The sequence below is a fragment of the Protopterus annectens genome, chromosome 7.part1 (genome assembly GCF_019279795.1).
Source record: "Protopterus annectens isolate FY-2018-M chromosome 7.part1, PAN1.0, whole genome shotgun sequence".
In the NCBI taxonomy this organism is placed as follows: domain Eukaryota; kingdom Metazoa; phylum Chordata; order Ceratodontiformes; family Protopteridae; genus Protopterus; species Protopterus annectens.
In genome coordinates, this window is record NC_056740.1 from 184,868,279 (window position 1) to 184,888,362 (window position 20,084).

Sequence of the window (20,084 nt, forward strand, 5' to 3'; positions counted from 1 at the left end):
TGATCCTGTTCTTTATGTCAGGCCTTCTCCCCATCCCTGGCCTTCTTTGCAGGAGCTTGAGTCCCAGAAGTCCGGGCGGAGGAAAATGAAGCAGAGACCTCTGAAGAAGGAGTGAAGCCTTTGAGAACAAGTTTGCTCCTCCTGTCGATCAATGCGTGGGAGTTGAAGCCCATGCAGACTGAACAGGAGGAATCTAGGTGGGGCACACCCAAACAAACCACGCACAGAGTGTGGGAATCAAATGGGGGAAGCTTATGCATGCACTCTACGCATTTCCTGAAGCCAGGCTTTGGTGTTTCAGCCATGGCTAAACAGGAACAAATACACTGACAGACACTACACTAATAGAAGAAACAGAAAGACAGAAGAAGCAAAGGGGTTTTTTTTGGACACAGAACCAACGCCTGAGTGCAAAGACAGGGTAGGGAAGAAAAATGGCTGGAAATAGTAGAAAAAGAGAGATGAAAGACCCAAACAAAATCACTTACTCACCGTAGGAACTTGGAGCTATAGACCACGCTGCTGTTCAAGCGAGAGGCAAACGAGATCTGAGGGGAGGAGAGAGACAGGGGCATTATGGGTAGGGGAGGAGCTTGGATCTGAAGCTGGATTATGCGTCCAAGTCAGATCCGTGCTGGATCAGAGTTCCTCAGGTTAAAGATCAAATGAAAACAACAACTTCAGATATAATATTGCATACAAATTAGTAGAAAACATTCTAAGAACAAAACCAGCACAGGAATGGAAAAAGAAGATTTTATCAATAGGGTTGGCTGCAAGTAGGGGTAAAGAAATGGGCAGGGAGGGGTTGGAAATTACAGAGGAAAAATAGTAAAGGAACCAATGGATTGGAAGCAAATAACTCAAGAAGGAAAGGTAACAGAGTGGGATGAGGCCACTCAGGAGTTTGGACTGCAGGTTAATTGCCTTGTATATTAGGGACCGATAGCACAGTATAAGCAAATAAAAAGGGACAACGAAATGCAAAGTGAAAGCCAAGCTCTGGTAGAGTTTTTAATCAAGTCTAGAATAGATGATTCTGTTAAAAATGGATAATTAGTAGGGTGGATAAAATATTGCACAATTACTATAGAAAAGCTAGCTGTAAAAATCAAGCAGAGGATGTCAGCAAAGAAAAGGAAAAAAATAGAATAGAATAGCAACATACAAAGGAACAATAGGAAGAAACATGTAGGGCTAGCAAGTACGCAACAAATTCCAGAATATTTAGGATTTTCATATTGAACTGTCTGCATAGGCATTTTTATGTTTTGCTTGGGTACAGAGAAAATATTACTGATGTGGTAGGGAACACAGAGGAATTTGGGAACATGTGTCTGGGAATCTAATGAGCTACCAGATTTTTAAACCCTCCCTACAAAGTACTTTGACAGAAATGTTGATGGAACAAATGGTAACTGACTAAGGAAGGTAAGGAAATGATTCTTTTGAGCTGAGACACAGGATTTGAATTGCTGAAACATATAAGCCCTTACTAATTTTAATGCTTTTGGAGGCTAAAACAGCAATTACTAGAAATGAAAATAATCTAAATCAACTGTAATGGAAGTTTTGAATATTGAAAAGGAGATAAAAGAAATGGATCTAAAATCTGTAGAAAAGGGAAGGAGCAAATGTCTTAGAAAGAAATTAATTTGTGTGATCATTTGGTACAGAATAATGCTCGGGAGCAGGTGTAGAAGGAGGTGTGATGTTTAAGGAAAGCATGAACTGAGCAATTCATGTAATGATGGAGTGAATGATGAATGCTAAAAATAAAATATACTGCATGACAATAATAACGGAAACTGTCGTTAACATTTGTTTTCTATTAATGTATGTGATCTCATGTTGTAACTTAAAAATGTGACTTGTAAACATGTTTAAAAAACTCAGTCCTAAGTAATTTATAATTTCCACCATCATTGGGAAATAACCCATTAACTTCCTTTCTGGTATTGAAGAAGTCTAGAGAGTATACACTTTTTCATGTTGTTCTCTCGCTTTTAGTCTCCAGGCAAATCATTAAACATTACATTGAATAAAATTATAATTTGCTTTAAGCCTTTATAAATAAAATGTGTGGCTACATCAACTGGAGAAATGGGCACTCTACAGCAACAGGAGATAATTATATTTTATTGGTTACATTCAAACATACCAGTAACAGCTGGCAAAAAATAAGTTCTGCCAATTTTAAATAAGTTCCAGAATCAAACAAAAAAATGGCTAAATGTATGCCTGATGTGCATGTGGGGGGGGGGGGGGTGCTTTATAATATGCTAAATGCACATCAAAGCACCATTATCAAATATATATTTCTTAGATGAGCAAGTGTTAAAATCCGTTGAAGAACAGGAACTGCAAGACTTAGAAGAGAAAATAACAAGAGTTTTAATTCTCCTCATAACAATACTAATTTAATGCAAAAACAACAACCCTAATTAAAAGTAAAATTGTTTCACTGTGACAGGAACTTGTAAAAGAATTTATGTTGGACCTAAGAAAAAATGACAGAAAAATATGAAAGTGCTACAGAGCATGAACTAATGCAACATTATTTAAATTACACACACTACTTATGAAGTTCCAAATACCAAAAATAACTTAGATAAACAGAGAAAACGTTAGTTGAGTATTTACAATGATTGTGACATCAGCATAAAACCTACTAACCTTTTACAGGCAAATATATGAGATTAGAAAGAGAAACACAGAGAGACGTGAAAGAAACCAAAGTTTACATTTAAGAAAATGTGTACATTTAAAATCTTCAAACATTGTGCCTTCCAAAGCAGTATTACCTGAGGGACGTCCACAGCTGACATGAAATAAACATGCAGACAAAAAATCTTGGAGCCATTGTAACCAACCACAAATCCCTGAAGCTTCTGCTGATGAACAGGAAAATTGCTTGCTTTGATGTTAAGGTAGCCACCGCCAGAAAAGCACAGCATGTCATCACACTGAGTGTTCCAGGCCACACTGTTAGCATTCGGCTCCTGCAAAAAAAAACATAAATATACCAGACTTCTGCATAATGCACACATATATGCATGTGTATATTTTATTTATTTATCTATATAAAATATAACACAGTTCTATGGCGTCAGGATGAGGTACACAACAGTTTCATAGATCTGTTCTAAGATAACTCTCTGAAGAAGGGTAAATAACAGATATGTATTTACCATATCAGTTATGTAAGACCATCTGTAGTGGGAAGTTCTAGGGATATATTCTTCTTCCCTCCCCCAGCTTTTACATACCCTAAGCTGACCATCAGCTGTCTGGCTACACCATTTTTCCTTGAGTGTCCTCATCAACAGTGGGTTAGGCAGGGAAAATGGTGTGGAGCAGCCTTCAGCATCACATACATTGGCTCCACATGCTAAGGAGGACTTTTTTTGGTATGCCTTAACTGAGCGGAGATAGTGACATTACGTGCATTACCACACACAGCGTTCATTCAGTTTTACACCCCCTTACAAATTTTGCAGTTTTACCAACCATCAGTCCTATGATTATGGCACATTCTTATCACCAGGGATAAGTCTTCATCACAGACAGATCTCCTCCCTCCCTCACTCCTGAAGTCAGCAGGATGGGAAAGCCACTTTTTTCCATCTAGCTTCCCTGTCTCCTCCAACATCAGAGTTGCTAGTCGTTCTTGGGTCATGCGGATCATAACAATGACTCCATCCCCTATTCCCTGCACCACAGAACCTGAGGTGGGGGGGGGGTCCTCTTCTGATGCATCATGCTAAGCACAGCTTGAAAGGTTCTTTAGTTCATACATTCCGAGGCATGCACATCTCTGGCTAACACCTATCATGACATCATGCACTGGGCTAGAAGGTATGAACTAGCCCCTGCACATCCCAGGCATAACAATATTAAAATACAAAAATTATATACTGGGCACAAGAAAATCTACTCACAGATGCTGAATGGAAAGGCTGTCCAGACAGAGAGGAAGACAAGGAGGAAAATAAGCACCTATTGCAGGTAAGCTTTCTCACAGATCAAATAATATTGTGAGTGCACATAATCTGATTTCAGAAGCCTGCAGTGGGCAGCTGCAAGACAGTGTCTCATGCAGTAAAAATAAACTCACCTTAAAATATCAAAAGGCAAGGGTTCACAAGGCACCATCAAGGATTCAAATACGGCCTGAATCCTGGTATTTCTCTTTGCATTTTTGCTTTACCATTTTCTTAATTGGGTAACCCTATCATGCACAAGTGCATCTTTTTAGACTGATCTGGAAATACTGTCTGGTTAACTGACTTGCAGTAAGTTGAGCAGCAGGCAAATGGAAACTGAGGGAATCAAAACTCGGACTACAAGATGTACCTCAGAAGCAGCTCACAGCCTTAATCCTCTATATGAAACTGTAACCCAGTGACTTATCACGATTCAAATAAAAAATTGTTGTCGAAAGTGTAAACATATATCCAAATAGCCATGACAAAAATAGTCATAAAAAGACATCTCTAAGCAAGGCATTTAGCAACTTGATGGCTTTCTTAACTACTGCAAGCCCCATCTCCCCCAACTAGAAGCAACGGAGGCAAAAAACTTTTCTATTTTCTTTCATTCAAACACCTTCCCTCTCCATTTAAAGCTGATGGTGCACATCTGAAGTATGAACAGGTCTTAATCTCATGGATTTTGTTCCTGTAAAGAAGATGGGGAGATGAACAGACGACTGGTTTAAGAAGACATCCAAAACCATTAGTCTGACAACACAGACGTTTAAGGCTATGAACAAGTGAAGTGTTACTTCCTTTGGTAGAGGGTTTGATTCCATCTGCCCCCATTTGCCAACAGTATGACATTGAACAAGTCACTTAATCAGACAGTCTTTTGGGACAAATAGAATTTGGGCTAGACTTTCCTATCGTCTCCTGGACTGCATGACTAGAACTATCTAATTAAACTACTTCCAGAAAAAAATGTTGCTTAGTTCTACAGGGCACCAAATTGCTTTAAAAGCCCAATCAAGGCTCCATACATATAGCACCCTGCAGTTCAAGGATTGCGCATGCAGAAGTGAAACCTACCAAGAAGAACAATTTCCAAAAGAATAATCACAGAGGTTAAGGACCAACTGGTTCAAAATGAGGGTGATTAAACCTATCGGCCATGAAGTTTAGTTAATAAGAGAAAGGATTCTACGAAGTGGACAAAGAAAAAGAATCCATTTAAGGAACTGCTTAATTAAGACTGTGCTGAACAATAGTTCTACTCTCGTCAAGTTCATGATGTGTAGAGATCGCAGAATCATGCAACCTGTCTGTAGAATGACAGAGAACTGCATCATACAAGTCCCTGAAAGAGGTCACCATTATTTGCAAATTAAGTGACTAAGAAAACATGGGATGCATCTCTACTAATAGTGATAACATATTTGGCTTAGGAGAACACATCTGCTGATCAAAAGGCTTCAAGAGTCACCTCTTGAACTCTCATAAGGAAATCTTCTGACAAGACACAATCTAAATGCGGACCAGGAGATGTAGTCAGTTGGCACCTCATCTGAAGAAGGAATTCCTTAATTTGTACTGGAACAGTTTCCTACATTGCCGGGGGCTACAGCATTACTTAGCTGTATAGTAGAAAGGGGTCTGATCTCAGCTTTCTTTCCAAACCTTTAATGGCAAACACCACTGTTCAAAGCTCCAGATAGATTACATGAAGCTCCTCTCCTCAGCATCCTACTTTCCCTGAACAAGAAGTAATCAAGGTAAGCTCCCCAACTGGTTAGTGAACTATCCACCATTAGGATCCATGCTTGATCTGCAGCAGCTAGTCTACATTTAAATTACTGGAAACTTTATACATACATACATATATATATATATATTATATATACACACATATACATATATATATATATATATATATATATATATATATATATATACACACATATACATATATACATATATATATATATATATATATATATATATATATACATACATACACACACACACACATATATATATATATATATATATATATATATATATATATATATATATAACAGTGTGCAAGAAAATAGCACAGGGAATAATGTGACAAGAGGACCACTTCAAACTGTGGAATCTAAACATCTAAACTAAACATTGGTGCATAATACAGTGTAGCACCTACCAAGACATTTGAACAAACCTCTTGTGTATAAAGTGTTTACTTAGGTCACTGTGTAAAAATCTGACTCAAAAAATTCTTATTTATAAATAAAAGAATAAAAAACACAAAATTTCAGTTTCAAACACTGAAAATGGAAGGCCCTGCTATTTTAAATAATTTGACTTTCAGAAATTTTGGTATGGTGAAAAGAATTTAAAATGTAAATGTGCTGAGTGATAATTCATTCATTATTTGCATTTTGTTGCATGCATACATCTGACTGGGCAGAGACAATTTTCAGCAAAGGAACCAGGAATAAAAACTTCATTACATAATAAATACAAACATGAATAAGTGTACGCAGTCATGTGAATAACAATCATGGAAATATCTGAAAACAATTTAAAATAGAAATAATGCAGATACTGGTCAGGATTCAAAAACGCTTGCCACATTCTGCTAAGTAAATATTTGTGACAAGAACAGATGAGTGGGGTGTGTGCAATTCAGAAATTACTTCAGCATGATGTGATCAGCTGGAAAATAAGGTACAGCTGAGAAGTATGCAAATGACCATATAATGAGATGTACTGTATGCTGATAAACTGCAAAAACACAGTGGAGCAACTCAGAAATGTAGAAAACTTGCATAACCATACATGCATTGGCAATGAACATGGCCATATGCTTGCATTCAAACAGAGAAAAACTCAAATATTTGTTAGTGGTTGCTACAGCAATTGTAAACCTCTATCTGCAAAAGGCTCTTATGTTATCTCATGCTGTCGATGATGACAGACACCGCTCCCAAAATGCAGGGTGCCCCAACCACTCCCAAGCTATAATACCCTCCAAGAGACTGACATAATGGATCTCTATCAAGTGGACAGGGACACCATACAACAAGCAGTGGACACATGGCATCAGACATCTGCAGCCCTGTGAGAGTCATGGAGCACATGACTCAGTACAGAGATATTTGTGTCTTTACATAATTAATTATAGGGACCGTTCAGCAACACACAAGGGACACAATGGGAGTACCTCAGTATCTGCCTCTAGAATACTATGCTAGTTCCACAATGCCATGCTTCAGCATGTGGGGGATTGTATAGGATTCCCACTTACCCTAGAGGAGGGAACAAACACCATGCTTGACTTCTATGCCATAGCCCATTTCTAGGAGGTACTGGGAGCCATGCACTGTACTCACATAGCAATCAAGTCCCCACCTGGTGAACAGAGAAAGAAATAAGTGAACCACAAAGGATATCGCTCCTTAAATTGCCAGGTGGTCTGCAATATCATCTACAATGTATATGCAGGCCACGCAGGCAGTTTTCACAAATCCCACATGCAACCTTTACAAGTTGATTGTAAGGGGTGACTACCCACAGGGATATCTAGAGGGATACTGACCATCCTTAGAACCTTGGCTCATGACCCCAATGAGAAATCCACATTACCCAACAGATCTAGGTTAAAATCATACCTATTTGCAAACCAGAAACATTACAGAGCATGTGTTTGGGCTGCTGAAGTGACATTTCCACTGCTTGGATTCATCTGGCCGAGCCTTGCAGTACGATCCTGCCATATGTGCCAAATTTCTAACAGTTTGTGGCATGCTATGTAATATAACACTGCAAAAGCAGACAGAACTGGGTGATGGTAGCCAACAGCTGCAGTTCCTGACATCAGAGGCAGCAGGTGAGACAGATGAGGAGTCAAACAAGGAACCAGCAGCAGGGGAGGACCATCCCAGATGAAGGCTGGCATAATAACAGCTAAGAGGCAGCATATTGCACTTAGCTTTAATACAAAAAATATATAGCAGCTTAGCAAATAAGGACAGTAGAAATGATGCATACAAAAACACCAGACTCTGCCTAACCATGCATAGGCTAGTCAGTCTCTGCATCAAACCTAAGCAGCCAAAGTCACAATGATATAAGAATAAGGTACTTGTATCATTTGTACAGATTAGGGAGGAACTTATGCTACATAACTACAGCACAACTAAGAAAATACACAAAAGTAACAATGATGCATACCTAAACACAACAGATGTGCTCATACATACATTGCATGGGTCCACATCTCACTAATACTGCATGCATTCCACCTCTCTGGCACAATGCATATACCAATCATCCTTCTCAACCTCTTAGTTCAAAAACTATGGACAAAACTCGACAAAATGGAAGAACAGAGGTCCAAAAATAGGGGTGTACACTGCATTTAAAAACTTAGAAAGTAGCTTGAATAATACTGTTTGTTTTAACATACATTTTCTGAAGGATTTGAAGCCTGAAACTCAAATGTATGTAATTATTTAGTGATTTCAATTCTCATATCACCCCAGTGATTTGTCAGAAACCAGAAATTTTATGAAGAACAGACCAAAAATAAGAGCCAAAAATCTGGACATTCTGTGAAAATCTGGACAGTTGAGAGTTATGATACTAATTAATTCTTAATTCATTAGTGTTTTTGAATTGCACCATGCGGTGATGAGCAAAACATATAAACATTGTGTTGAGTAGTCCACAAAGCCATGCACATACTTGACTAGACCAGCTGGAAAGTACTGTGAGGCAGTCCAGCTAATACCTTACAGGTATACCTCATTAAGATTACTTCTATACAAATTAAAAAATGCTCTACAGCCTGTTCAATGAAAAGATGCATCATACACTGCAGTGCCATGGTAAACAGGGCTAAATACTGTTAAAACATTAAAATATTTTTGCATAAAAGTAAACTGATATATCTGAGGTAGTGTTTGAGACTCTCTTAGTATTAGGTGTAAGTAACATCTCAGCAGTGATCAACATATTGACCATTTGTTCAATAATTACGTGCCACAGACATCCAGGATGGTTGCACATTATGTAATAGCTTAATTCAAACTCCTCCAGTGCCAGTGTGAAAACAGAAACTCAGGAGAGAAAGTCAGTGAACTTATACTTCTGGGTAAATTTCAGTAACTGGCTACGGTCTGGGAAGAGTACTGCAGCTGTTCAGCAAAACACAGTGCAAGGTCTATATATGATTTCCAGTAACCTAGAGGAAAGTATAAGACAACTGCGCATATACCTGATAACACTGATGGAGTATATCAACTCAAATAACAAAAGGCTGGAAAAAAATGAAAGAAGGTTTAAAAAGATATTCAGATGAGGTGATAAAAGATAGAAGTAAGCCTAAACCTTAGAATATTCTCTGTATCTCTTCTGCTCTGCCTTTACCACCTGTCATCTAACTTATCTACCTAAAATAGGTCTCCCTTCTTATAGTAAAGTCTGTGCTAAACCATCCTTCCAGCATTTCACTTACAGCTTCACCTTTCAAACTGAATAGCTTCTCTTAACTCACCAAGTATCAAATGTTATCAGTTATTGCCTACCATTATGGTTTTGATGCATTATGTAAAGTATCCTTCTCTGTATCTGGGAAACGTTGTAAAAGGGAAAATGTCAATTCTGTAACTGTGAAATTGTAATTGATAATACTTACATTGTATGTGCTTTGTTATATGTGGAGAGTTTCTTCCTGGGCCTCTGCTGAAAAAGGACTTGTGTCCAGTCAGACTTTCCTGGTAACCAAATGTAAAATAAATAAATAAATAAAACTGCAAAAATCAGAGGTGGAAATGAAGAAAAGCCTGGCTTAATATGAGACTGCACAAGAAAAGATGATTAAAAAAATAATAGAATTAGAGGGCAGAGCACACAGGGAAAACTTGAGATTTTCTGCTGTACCAGAGAAACTGGAAGGAACACACAGTATTCATTTTATGAAAGCACAAAATAAACAACTGGACTGGTACTCCAGAGCAGCAGATGCTAATTGAAAGGGCATAATGAGTGTATGCTTCAAACCTGGCTATGAGAAAGCAACCTGGACCTTTAATAGTAAATATGCAATCCTACCACCAGGAGTTGATTCTGACAAAACTGTGGCAGAAGGACAAAGTACTAAAAGTGGGAAACAGCAGAGTGCTTCTGGAGAATAATTACTCACTGTACACCAGGCAGAAGAGGAGTAAATTTATTCCACTATTCCGGGAATGTTGTGAAGCAGGTTTGAGATTCAAACAGCTCTACCCAACTATATTCAAAATATTCTTTCCTGGAGGGACAAAATTCTTTCTTGATGCAGTATGTGCTAAGGAGGAAATATAAAAGTTTGCCCAACAAATGTAAGCTGTGAAACAGAAGGAGATGCTGTTTCTTGTTCTTCTAGTAACAAAGACCACAGAAAGACTGTGCCAATGAAACCTTTTCCAATGTTTCAATAGAAAATGCTTGAGAGAAGGAAAAATGCATAAGAGTTGACTAGAAGAATCAGGAGTACATTGGAAATGAAGCAGAAACAGGATTTGGGAGATGGAGATGAACAGGAAAAAGACCAATAAATTGGAAACTGCCACGTGGGATTACAAAGCAATAATTCTATTTGTGAAACATAACAGAACAAGAAAATCTGGAAATAATGGACTATTTTGACTTTGTTAAACTTTGAGGGGACTCTACAGCATATGCCATATTTCATATCTTTAATGTTCGGAAAAATACTTGAGAGGAGGAGAGGAGGGAGAAAGTTAACTGTAAGTAAAAAAAAATTGTTAAAATTATTACAGTGCATGATTTTCATTGCATGCTATAAAGTAAAGTTTTCTCAGTTATTTTTAAGTGTAATGGTGATACTAATGTAAACAGGTACTCCTCTTTTTTTCTCCCTTCCTCTCTCTCCTTGTTCAGTTTTAAAATGTAGGCACTGCACTGTTAAAAAGAAGAAAAGTCTGGTCAAAAGAGCATGACAAAAAAGATGCACTTTTTCCCATTCTTGCACAGATGGATAAAGGCCTTCACTTGATCTAGAAACAAATTTTAAGAGATTTTTCTAGCAAATAAATGCATGCATAGTAAAATTTATGTATCTGGTCTTCATTTCTCCATGGAGACAATATGATAAAGAGAAATGGCTAGGATATAATGTTGATAATGCTTCTGAAAGCATTCAAGTGTTTTTTTTAGCTGGAAGAGCTACAAAGACAAGATAAATCCAGACATCACTTAATTGAAGCACAGGCTGTATCATGTGCCTTAGAATAAATAACCTTTTTTTAGGTTAACCCAAGTATGTCAGTATGGCTGTCAGTTTGGGACACTTGTTCCTATTAGCTTTGTGTGTTAGTAAAAAGTTTATAGGTTTTAGGAGGTAATGGGGTGTTTTTGATGGCTTTCAATAAAACAAAAAGTTTTGTAAGATTTGGCATAGGCTCAAATGCATATGACAAAAAACGACTAATCAACCTGTCAAACAGTGTATGCATGTAACACAAAAGTTAAAACTAAACACTTAACAAGAAAGCTGTTACACACAGAAGGTGGGAATAATAGCTTTTTTAACACAATGATGCTTTCTGTAATGTCTTTAAATGTCAGTGGTATCAAAGATAAATACAAAAATAGAAACAGGAGTCAACTATATTAAACAATGTAGAGTGCAAAAAACTAAGCTACAAGAAGCACAACTGGAAAGAACTGAATATGTGAATTTGATAAAGATAGGTTTTCATGATGGTTATTCAGTGGAACACCTGGGACAAAGGAAAAAAAGAGTATTTATATTGCAAAAGTAGCTCCAATAGTGATAGAAAAGGATAAAAAGATAATAATGGTAGATTTGCAGAACTAAGGGGCTACTCAAACTGCTATAATGGAGCTAAGAAAATTCTGGGAGAAATAATCAGATTACAGCAAGGCATATTACTTATAGGTGGGAACTGGAATTTAATTTGCAGCAGTGAATATATATTGGGGGTTCTAGAAGGGACTATAATAACAACAGAGGGTAGGTTGAGTTTTGAAGAAATTTATGAAAATATTTGGTATGGAAGATGTGAATTCAGTACTGGGAGATCGGAATGAATTTATATATTATCTCCCAAGATACAAAAACTGGGCTAGGCCAGACACAACTTACATATCACAGGAACATGTGCACTTAATTGAAAGTCTTGATATCTACCCAATAACTATTTCAGATTATGTGCCAATAACAACTAAAATAAAAACACAGGTAATGACATAAAAATGAGACACTGGTGCTTTCTCCCCTGTCTATTGAAAAGAGAGGAATTTAAGAAATGGGTAGGAGAAATTATTCAGGCACTATTAGTGAAGATGGTAATTTCTTCGCAAATTACAGCTAGGGAGTGGGATAACATTAAAGTGGACCTTAAAAATAGGGTGGAAATAAAAGAAAGTGAGATATGATTAAGAAGTAACAAGAATTATTTAAAGGGACTCATAAATGTTAAAGTACTGCAAAACAGAGGGAATCTCACAGAATAAGAAGAGGATCAACTGCAGAATGCTAAACAAAAAATAAGAGATTACCTCAATAATATGCATGAGTTTAGAAAGACTGCTGTTAAGCAACTGTTTTTTGATAACTCTAGAGCACAAAAACTTTTATCACAATGACTCAGGTAACAGAAAGTAGAAAGGGCTGTCACCAAGCTTAGAGAGCCTATAACAAGAAAGACAACAACAGATCCTGTAGAGGTATTAGAAATACTTTGGAAATTCTATAAAGCTTATATAAAGCAAAGAAATATGGAAATCATGAAAAGGTACAAATGGAAATGTTTATGGAAGAATTAAATATTCTGATAAACATTTCCCCTGAATAGCCAATTATTAGATAATTAACCATTACTAAAAAAAAAAAAATGTGCTGTCTTAATGCCTAATATTATTGACCTATGTTCTTTATTTCTCTTAATAACTTGTAAAACTGCACATTACAGTATATAAAGTTGAACATTGCTATGTGTTTGATAGATGTCTAGAGCTGTTTATGTATGTACAATTCTCCTTGTATGTAAGGTTCTTGGAGCTTTTCTCCCCGGGCCTCTCCTTGGTATGCGTTTACTAGATGTCTAGAGCTGTTTATGTATGTAAAATTTCTCTGCACGTAGTGTTCTTGGAGCTTTTCTCCCCGGGCCTCCGCTGAAAATGGATCTGTGTCCAGTCAGACTTTCCCGGTTAACAAATGTAAAATAAATAAAAAATAAATAAATAAAAATATGCCAAGGTTAGAGGTAGACGAGGCTCAATTACTAACAGGATAGGAGGAGATTAGATAAAATGGTGATACATAACCAATCCATAGGAAAGTCCCCAGGAATAGATGTTACCCCTTTGGAAGTCTGGAAGCTAGGAGGGGAAAAATTGATAAAGATCTGGAAGGATTTGTTTGACAGTATTTTAAGAGGAGAAGTACCAACATCCTGGAAGAAAGCGGTGGTAGCTGTAATACCTAAACAGGGGAAAGACCCATCAGATCCAGCTTGTTGTAGGCCCATTTCAATACTAATCAAGTCAAAAAGGAGAAAAACTTGGTAAAATGTCACCAGTCAGCAGAAGCTCCAAGCCAAACTGATCCAAAGCAGGAGGCTTTACTGTATACACGAAAAGCACAAAGGCAGGAAAAACACATAAATGCTCCCAAATCTTTGCACGTTCGTAAAAAGCTTCATCAGATGCAAACCCATTCATGTGATTAATGACTACATTTATGGTCATATCAGTTTAAGATATCCAACAGCCAAACAGCACTAATCAAATATTAAAATTCAACTATACAGTTATTTCACACTCTAATCATCCCTCTAGGTAAACCACCTTATTTAATAGCAGAGTAGCCATAAAACCATAAAATTAATATTATTTCAGTATTGTTAAAAACAAAATAAAATTATAACTACTTTACATATAATTTTTATATTTATATTTAGCATTATTTCCTTCCCATGGATTTTCTGTGTTTCTAGTTGATGTATGCAATTACTGACTTTACCCACAAGATAGTGGTATTGTTATTGAACCATATGGTAGATGTAATGAATTGTATTCCTTTTATTTATTTTTTTAGTGATTTTTAAATAAATCTGATTTTAGATTGTTTAACTTGTTTTTAACAATACTGAAACAATATTCATTTTATGGTTTTATGGCTACTCAGCTATTACATAAGGTGGTTTGCTTAGTGGGATGATTAGAGTGTGAAATAACTATATTGTTGAATTTTAATATTTGATTAGTGCTGTTTGGCTATTGGATATCTTAAACTGATGTGACCATAAATGTAGTCATTAATCACATGAATGGGTTTGCATCTGATGAAGTTTTTATGAAAACGCAAAGATTTGGGAGCGTTTATGTGTTTTTCCTGCCTGTGTGCTTTTCGTGTGTACAATAAAGCCTCCTGCTTTGGATCGGTTTGGCTTGGTGCTTCTGTTTACTATTTGATACTAAACCATGATTATAAAGTGTCTACAATGGCTGAAAGAATGGCAAAAGTGATGCCAAAATTGATAGATATGGATCAATGTGGTTTTGTGGAGGGGGAAAACATTTGACAACATTAACAAAACATTGATGATCAAGAGGTAAGCAGAATGTAAGAAAATATCACTGTTGCTGGTGGGTCTTGATGCAGAGAAAGCATTTAACAGAGTGAGCTGGGGCTTTATGAGCAGGGCAATGGAAGCATTTGCATTCCCTGATAGAATTATAAGGTTGATTAAGAGGATATGGAGATGAAAATGAAATTGGGTAGGGTCCTCTCTAATAATTTCTGCTTGATCAGAGGAACCAGACAGGGGTGTCCTCTTTTCCCTTTGTTATTTGCATTATATTTAAAACCAGTAGCAAAGAAAATAAGGGATTCAAAAATTCAAGGATATAATTGGTATGGTAGTCAAGAACAGCTGGCTCTATTTGCAGATGATATTATGTTATACTTGATAAAACCAGAAAAGGACATTTCTGTGTTCTGGAACATTTTGAGACAGTTTCAAATCTTTTTGGGATTCAAAATTAATGAAGCTAAAACAAAGGCAACAGCTGTAAATTATGTACTCACACACAAATTGGTTCAGTGATATCCATATTTATGGGGACATGATAAAATGAAGCACTTAGGAGTATGGATTAAAAATGAATCCTAAGTGGCAGGTAAGGATATGTGGGAAGAGACTAAACAAAGGATAATAAAAAACTGAGAAATTGGAAGATCAATTATATGGATATGGATAGTAAAATACGAGTAGTTAAATGTTTTTAGTCCATTTAGTCTTATGCACAGACCAGGCATATTTTTATCAACCAGGGGAGAAGTTGTAGATACCAATTAATAAAGAGCTGAAGGATTTCATCTGAGAAGGGAAGATGGCAAGAGTCAAGTTGGATAAGCTGATTCTTCCAAAAGAACAAGGCGGAGTAGGATTACCCAATCTGAAGGGTACTTCAGAGCTACACCATTAAGGCTCCTATACATAGCACAAGCTGAAACCTATCACTCAAAGTGGAAAAGGATGATGCTAAAACACTGGGAAGCTCAAGAAACAAGGAGAGACTGGGATTTTGGAAACAGATCAGGAGAATAACAATAACTATGCAGAATATTATATTCATAAAGTAGTAGAAAGTATTCTGAGAACTAAGCCAACACGGGGATGGAGAAATCAGATTCTGCCGATAAGGGTGACTGCAATTAGGGATACATACAATAGGGTTCCTATTACAAGACCGAAGACACATTCTTTTGAATGCATCTTGGTTGAACTTAAAATACTGAAAAGGTAAAATATCGAAGCAGCTTTTAAGTGAATTCTTTCCCTGGGAAAGAATTCACTTGGCCGCTTTGTTACTTTGCCATTTTTGGCACTGTAGTTCGATCTCGGATTTGGTATATTTAAGTACGGGGGAGGAATGAGGTTTAAAAGAAGGCAAGATTTGAATGAGCTATATAATGTTTGACTGACAATGATTGGGGAGATTATAAGTGATGTATAATGTTTACAACTAAAATTATGCCAATATGGTTGGTGATGTACAATGCTTGCAACTACGATTATATTAATATGGCTTGCTTTCATTTATACAAATGCATGATGGTCTATGTCATAAGTGAAAATTTAATAAAGGTGATAATTTAATAAAGATGTTTCTTGTTTAAAAATAAATAAATAAATAAATAAATACATAAATAAATAGTTAATTAATTATGTGCCACGAGTGCTTCATATTCTATACACCACAGGCTGTCAACACTGGTCATGCCAGCCATAACCCTAGGAAGTTATAGTCAATATTGTGCATAGAATTTCAATATAAAACACAGGAATTAGGTTTGCCATGTTCCACACATTAAAGTATCAATGGAAGCATATTACTACATGATTGCAATGTTATTTTACTATGCCATTCCACCTCTGATCACTTCTCCTCTCCCATTCCCTTTTCATCTCTATCCTCTCAATCTTCTATGTTTGATCTAGTGAAAAAATACATAAACACAACAAACGCATGGGCACAAACGGCTTATAAACCAATTTTTCAGTATTTTTGTAACTATCTTTTGCATGACACTCGACATTAAGCTGCATCACTGATCATTGCTAAAGACAGGCTACTAGTTCTTATCTTATGGCAAAACTGAAGAAAATCTTATGCATGCACACAGACTGACATCAGTCAAACACCAGAGCTTAGCAACATTGTACATCAATAAGCAAATCTAACATGACAACAACATAAAAGTATTATATGGGGACTATTTTCTCTGTAACAACTTCCATACTCAATGTATTAAAGACTGAAACTTCCATTTCAAATCACTGTCCTAATCCAATGAGGCTGTACAGTATTGTTTATTGTTTTCACTCTCTAAGTATTACAATGAGCATCTTTTTTTCACATTTTGTCTGAAAGCATCAGTGATATACCTGTGCAATGCTCTGGACTGAGCTATATTCATGGATTAAAATCCTGTCATATGCATTTATTTTACAGTGATTTTCACTGCTGTGTGTACGTGTATGTAGTCCACTATCTTGGGCCGCCAATATTTACCTTTCATCCTTAGGTTTGAAATTGCCTCTCATTAATCATTCCATTTCACCTTGTAAGGAGAAACTAATGGCTGGTGAAGGGGAAGATGGCGCTCCTTTTAAAGCAAACAGTGGTGTCAGGAGGAAACCATGATATTCATGCATCTCCTTCGTAAGCATTACAGCTGTGGGGCTACTGCAGGGGGGCTATACCAGGCCTCAGTACAGGGCTGATATCTGGGAATAGTGTGGTGAAGGCTGCCACCCATGCTACTGGCATCCCACACACTGGGGAACAGTGCTGTCACCCCAAAAATGACACAACTCATAGAAATGCTGAACTCCTTGGCATATGGGAGCAAGAGGTTTGAGACCATTCGTCACCTCTGCACTATAAGTATAATATAATTTACCCTTCCTTACACCCTGAAAATGCATGGCACCATACATATATTCAATATGCTCTACCTCTGCAGCTCCTGAACAAATCAAAAGGAATAAGAAGATGCATAGGGAACAACTGGAAGACTTGAGAAGGCGCTGGGTGAATACAGGTTAATTCTGTATAATATATCTATGATTCAGCAGTAAGAATTAACTCTAATACACACAAAGTACATTTATACAGTAATACAACGTGTCATTAATGGCAATCCATTCTAGAATTATTATGAGTATACAAAAGTAGACTGTTGACTCTCTGTGCAACCACCAACATAACTTGAAAGTGACTCAGCAAGTTAAGTCTATTTGCAGTGACACTATATGTTATGATGCTTGTGGGTTTAGTCCCCACCATCACAGAAGACAAATCTGATGTTCTCCTGGGCTATTTTTTAATATCTTACTATCGAAAGTAATACAATTGCAACTGAAATAGTTAAGGTGTTAAAATAAATCTGTATACACTACTATGAAAATTGTTCTTGACTGTATTTGACGAGCAACAAATAAAGATAAAAGAATGGCATGAATTCATTTTGAATGTCTTCCTCTACCTCAATTTTACAAGTTGGTATGATTTGTTAAGTTGTCAACATTTTACCCATTAATATATTGGTAACTGACAGTGACCTAGCAAAAAATTGGCCAGTTGTGTCATTTTACACAGTAAATAGAAAAGACTGTGCAAAGAAGACTATGGATTCAGAATGCCATCATCTGCATAATTTGAGAAGTGATCCATCCTATTAAGTAATTGCTATGTGAAATGATGTGATGGATGATGACTCTGGTCACATAAACTCATAAATGCATAATGTTGAGGTTTCAATTACACAAATGCATATTTTCAGTAGGGTAGCTAGGTTGGGGCAAGACAGGCAACAGCCCTGGGCACAAAATGTTGGGGTGCGATCGGCCGATCCTGATTACTCTGATGTAATACCAGCTTTTGAAATTCAGTATTGCATTTTCGGTCAAACCTGAGCACTGTAGCGCTCCATGTGTGGTGTAAACTGTATCAATTGCTTGCTACATTACAGTTTGCAACCGTTTAAATTTTTTTTTTTTGAACTAAAATCTGAGTGCTGTAGCACTCTGTGCAAGCAGGATATAAATTGTAGAAACTGTCTGCAACATTTATAGCAAGCACTTTGCTACAGTTTAAAAAGATTTTTTAAACTAAAACACAAGTGCTGAAGCACTCTGTGCAGGCAGATATAAACTGAAGCAATTGATTTGCTACAGTTTAAAAGAATATATATTTTTTTAATAAATGTGCTAAAGGAAGGTTGGGAGCAGGGCACAGAAACGGGATCTGAATGGCTGCTGCTGTCATGCATTTGGCCACTTGGGTGGTGTGCCAGTGGTAGGTTTTTTTGAGCTGTTGGGTGAATGCATAGATCTAACTCCCTACACTGGAGGAGGTTTTTTTGTTCTTTATTTGAAGAGCTGAAGTAGTGGGGCATTTGTTCATAGCTCTGGCCCAGAATGCTTATTGAAGTAGCTGCACTTCTGATACCTTCATACTACTTACAGCAAGTAATATAATGGTAAATAATATAAACAGTTAAGGATCTTATAAGAAATATGTATGTCATATGCTGTGCTCATTATTCTCTTCCACTGTAATGTCTGCTTATGAAAAAATACTTTGGAGTGTAATTTTTACTACTTTTTTCTGTCTGGATGGATTATGCCTGTTGGGTGAAACAGGAGGTCTGAAATGGAATCCAGAATCCAACATTGGTGAAGTAAACAAGGCCAAAGGGAGGGAAAACAAATCTGTTGAGGTTAGTAAGGTGCAATGAGGATGACTTTGCTCTGCAACACGGCAGCTTTTTGTAGGAATTTTGGAATTAGTGGGATTGGTGGATAGGTGTATAGTAGACCCGGGAGCCAATTGTGAAGTAGAGCATCCCTTGGTGATTCTCCCTGTGGGGGGATTAGGGCAAAGTAGCTGCTGTATTTGTTGTTTAGGGAAGAAGCAAAAAAATTGCAGCAAGGCTGGTCCCACTGGCAAAAAATTATTTCCATCACATTCTTGTTAAGAGACCACTCATGAGGTAGAAGAATAAACCTTCTCAGTTTGTCTGCTATCACAATGGAATTCCCCAGAATGTGTGTTGCTATGAGAAAGCAGAAGGATGAGATTGCCCACTGTCACACTCTAAGCAATTCTTGACACAAGGGGTATGATCTGGTCCCTCCTTGGATGTTGATGTACCAAACTACTGACATATTGTATCTTGGGTGACCCTAAAGGAAAAATATTCTGGAGAACTACTGAACCAAAAGCAGTTATGCTTCGAGAGGTCAAATCTAGTTTGAAATGAGCAGCAAAGGTATGAGCAGTAACCCAAGTAGCTTGCTACACAAATGTCATCAATGGAAATTCTAGACCAGAAAGCAGAAGAGGTTGCCATGGACCTAGAAGAATGTGATTTAGGAGGCTGTGACAGAGATACTGGCCTTATTGCGAATATATAAAGAAACTGCAATCAGAAATCTAGTTAGCCAGAGTAAATGGCTAATCTATTTAGCCAGTCTTGTGGAACTGCTTGGATGACTCTTTTGTCGAGCAGTTTTT

General features: G+C 37.0%; 1 protein-coding gene across 1 annotated transcript in view; it reads right to left on the reverse strand.

Moving 5' to 3' along the window:
- IFT122 (intraflagellar transport 122) overlaps positions 1 to 20,084 on the reverse strand; it is a 2,412,356-nt gene that overhangs the window by 1,354,474 nt on the left and 1,037,798 nt on the right. The window contains exon 14 of the mRNA XM_044078630.1: positions 2,805 to 3,002. Within this exon, the coding sequence (XP_043934565.1) occupies positions 2,805 to 3,002 (198 nt within the window). The remainder of the gene's footprint in view (positions 1 to 2,804; positions 3,003 to 20,084) is intronic.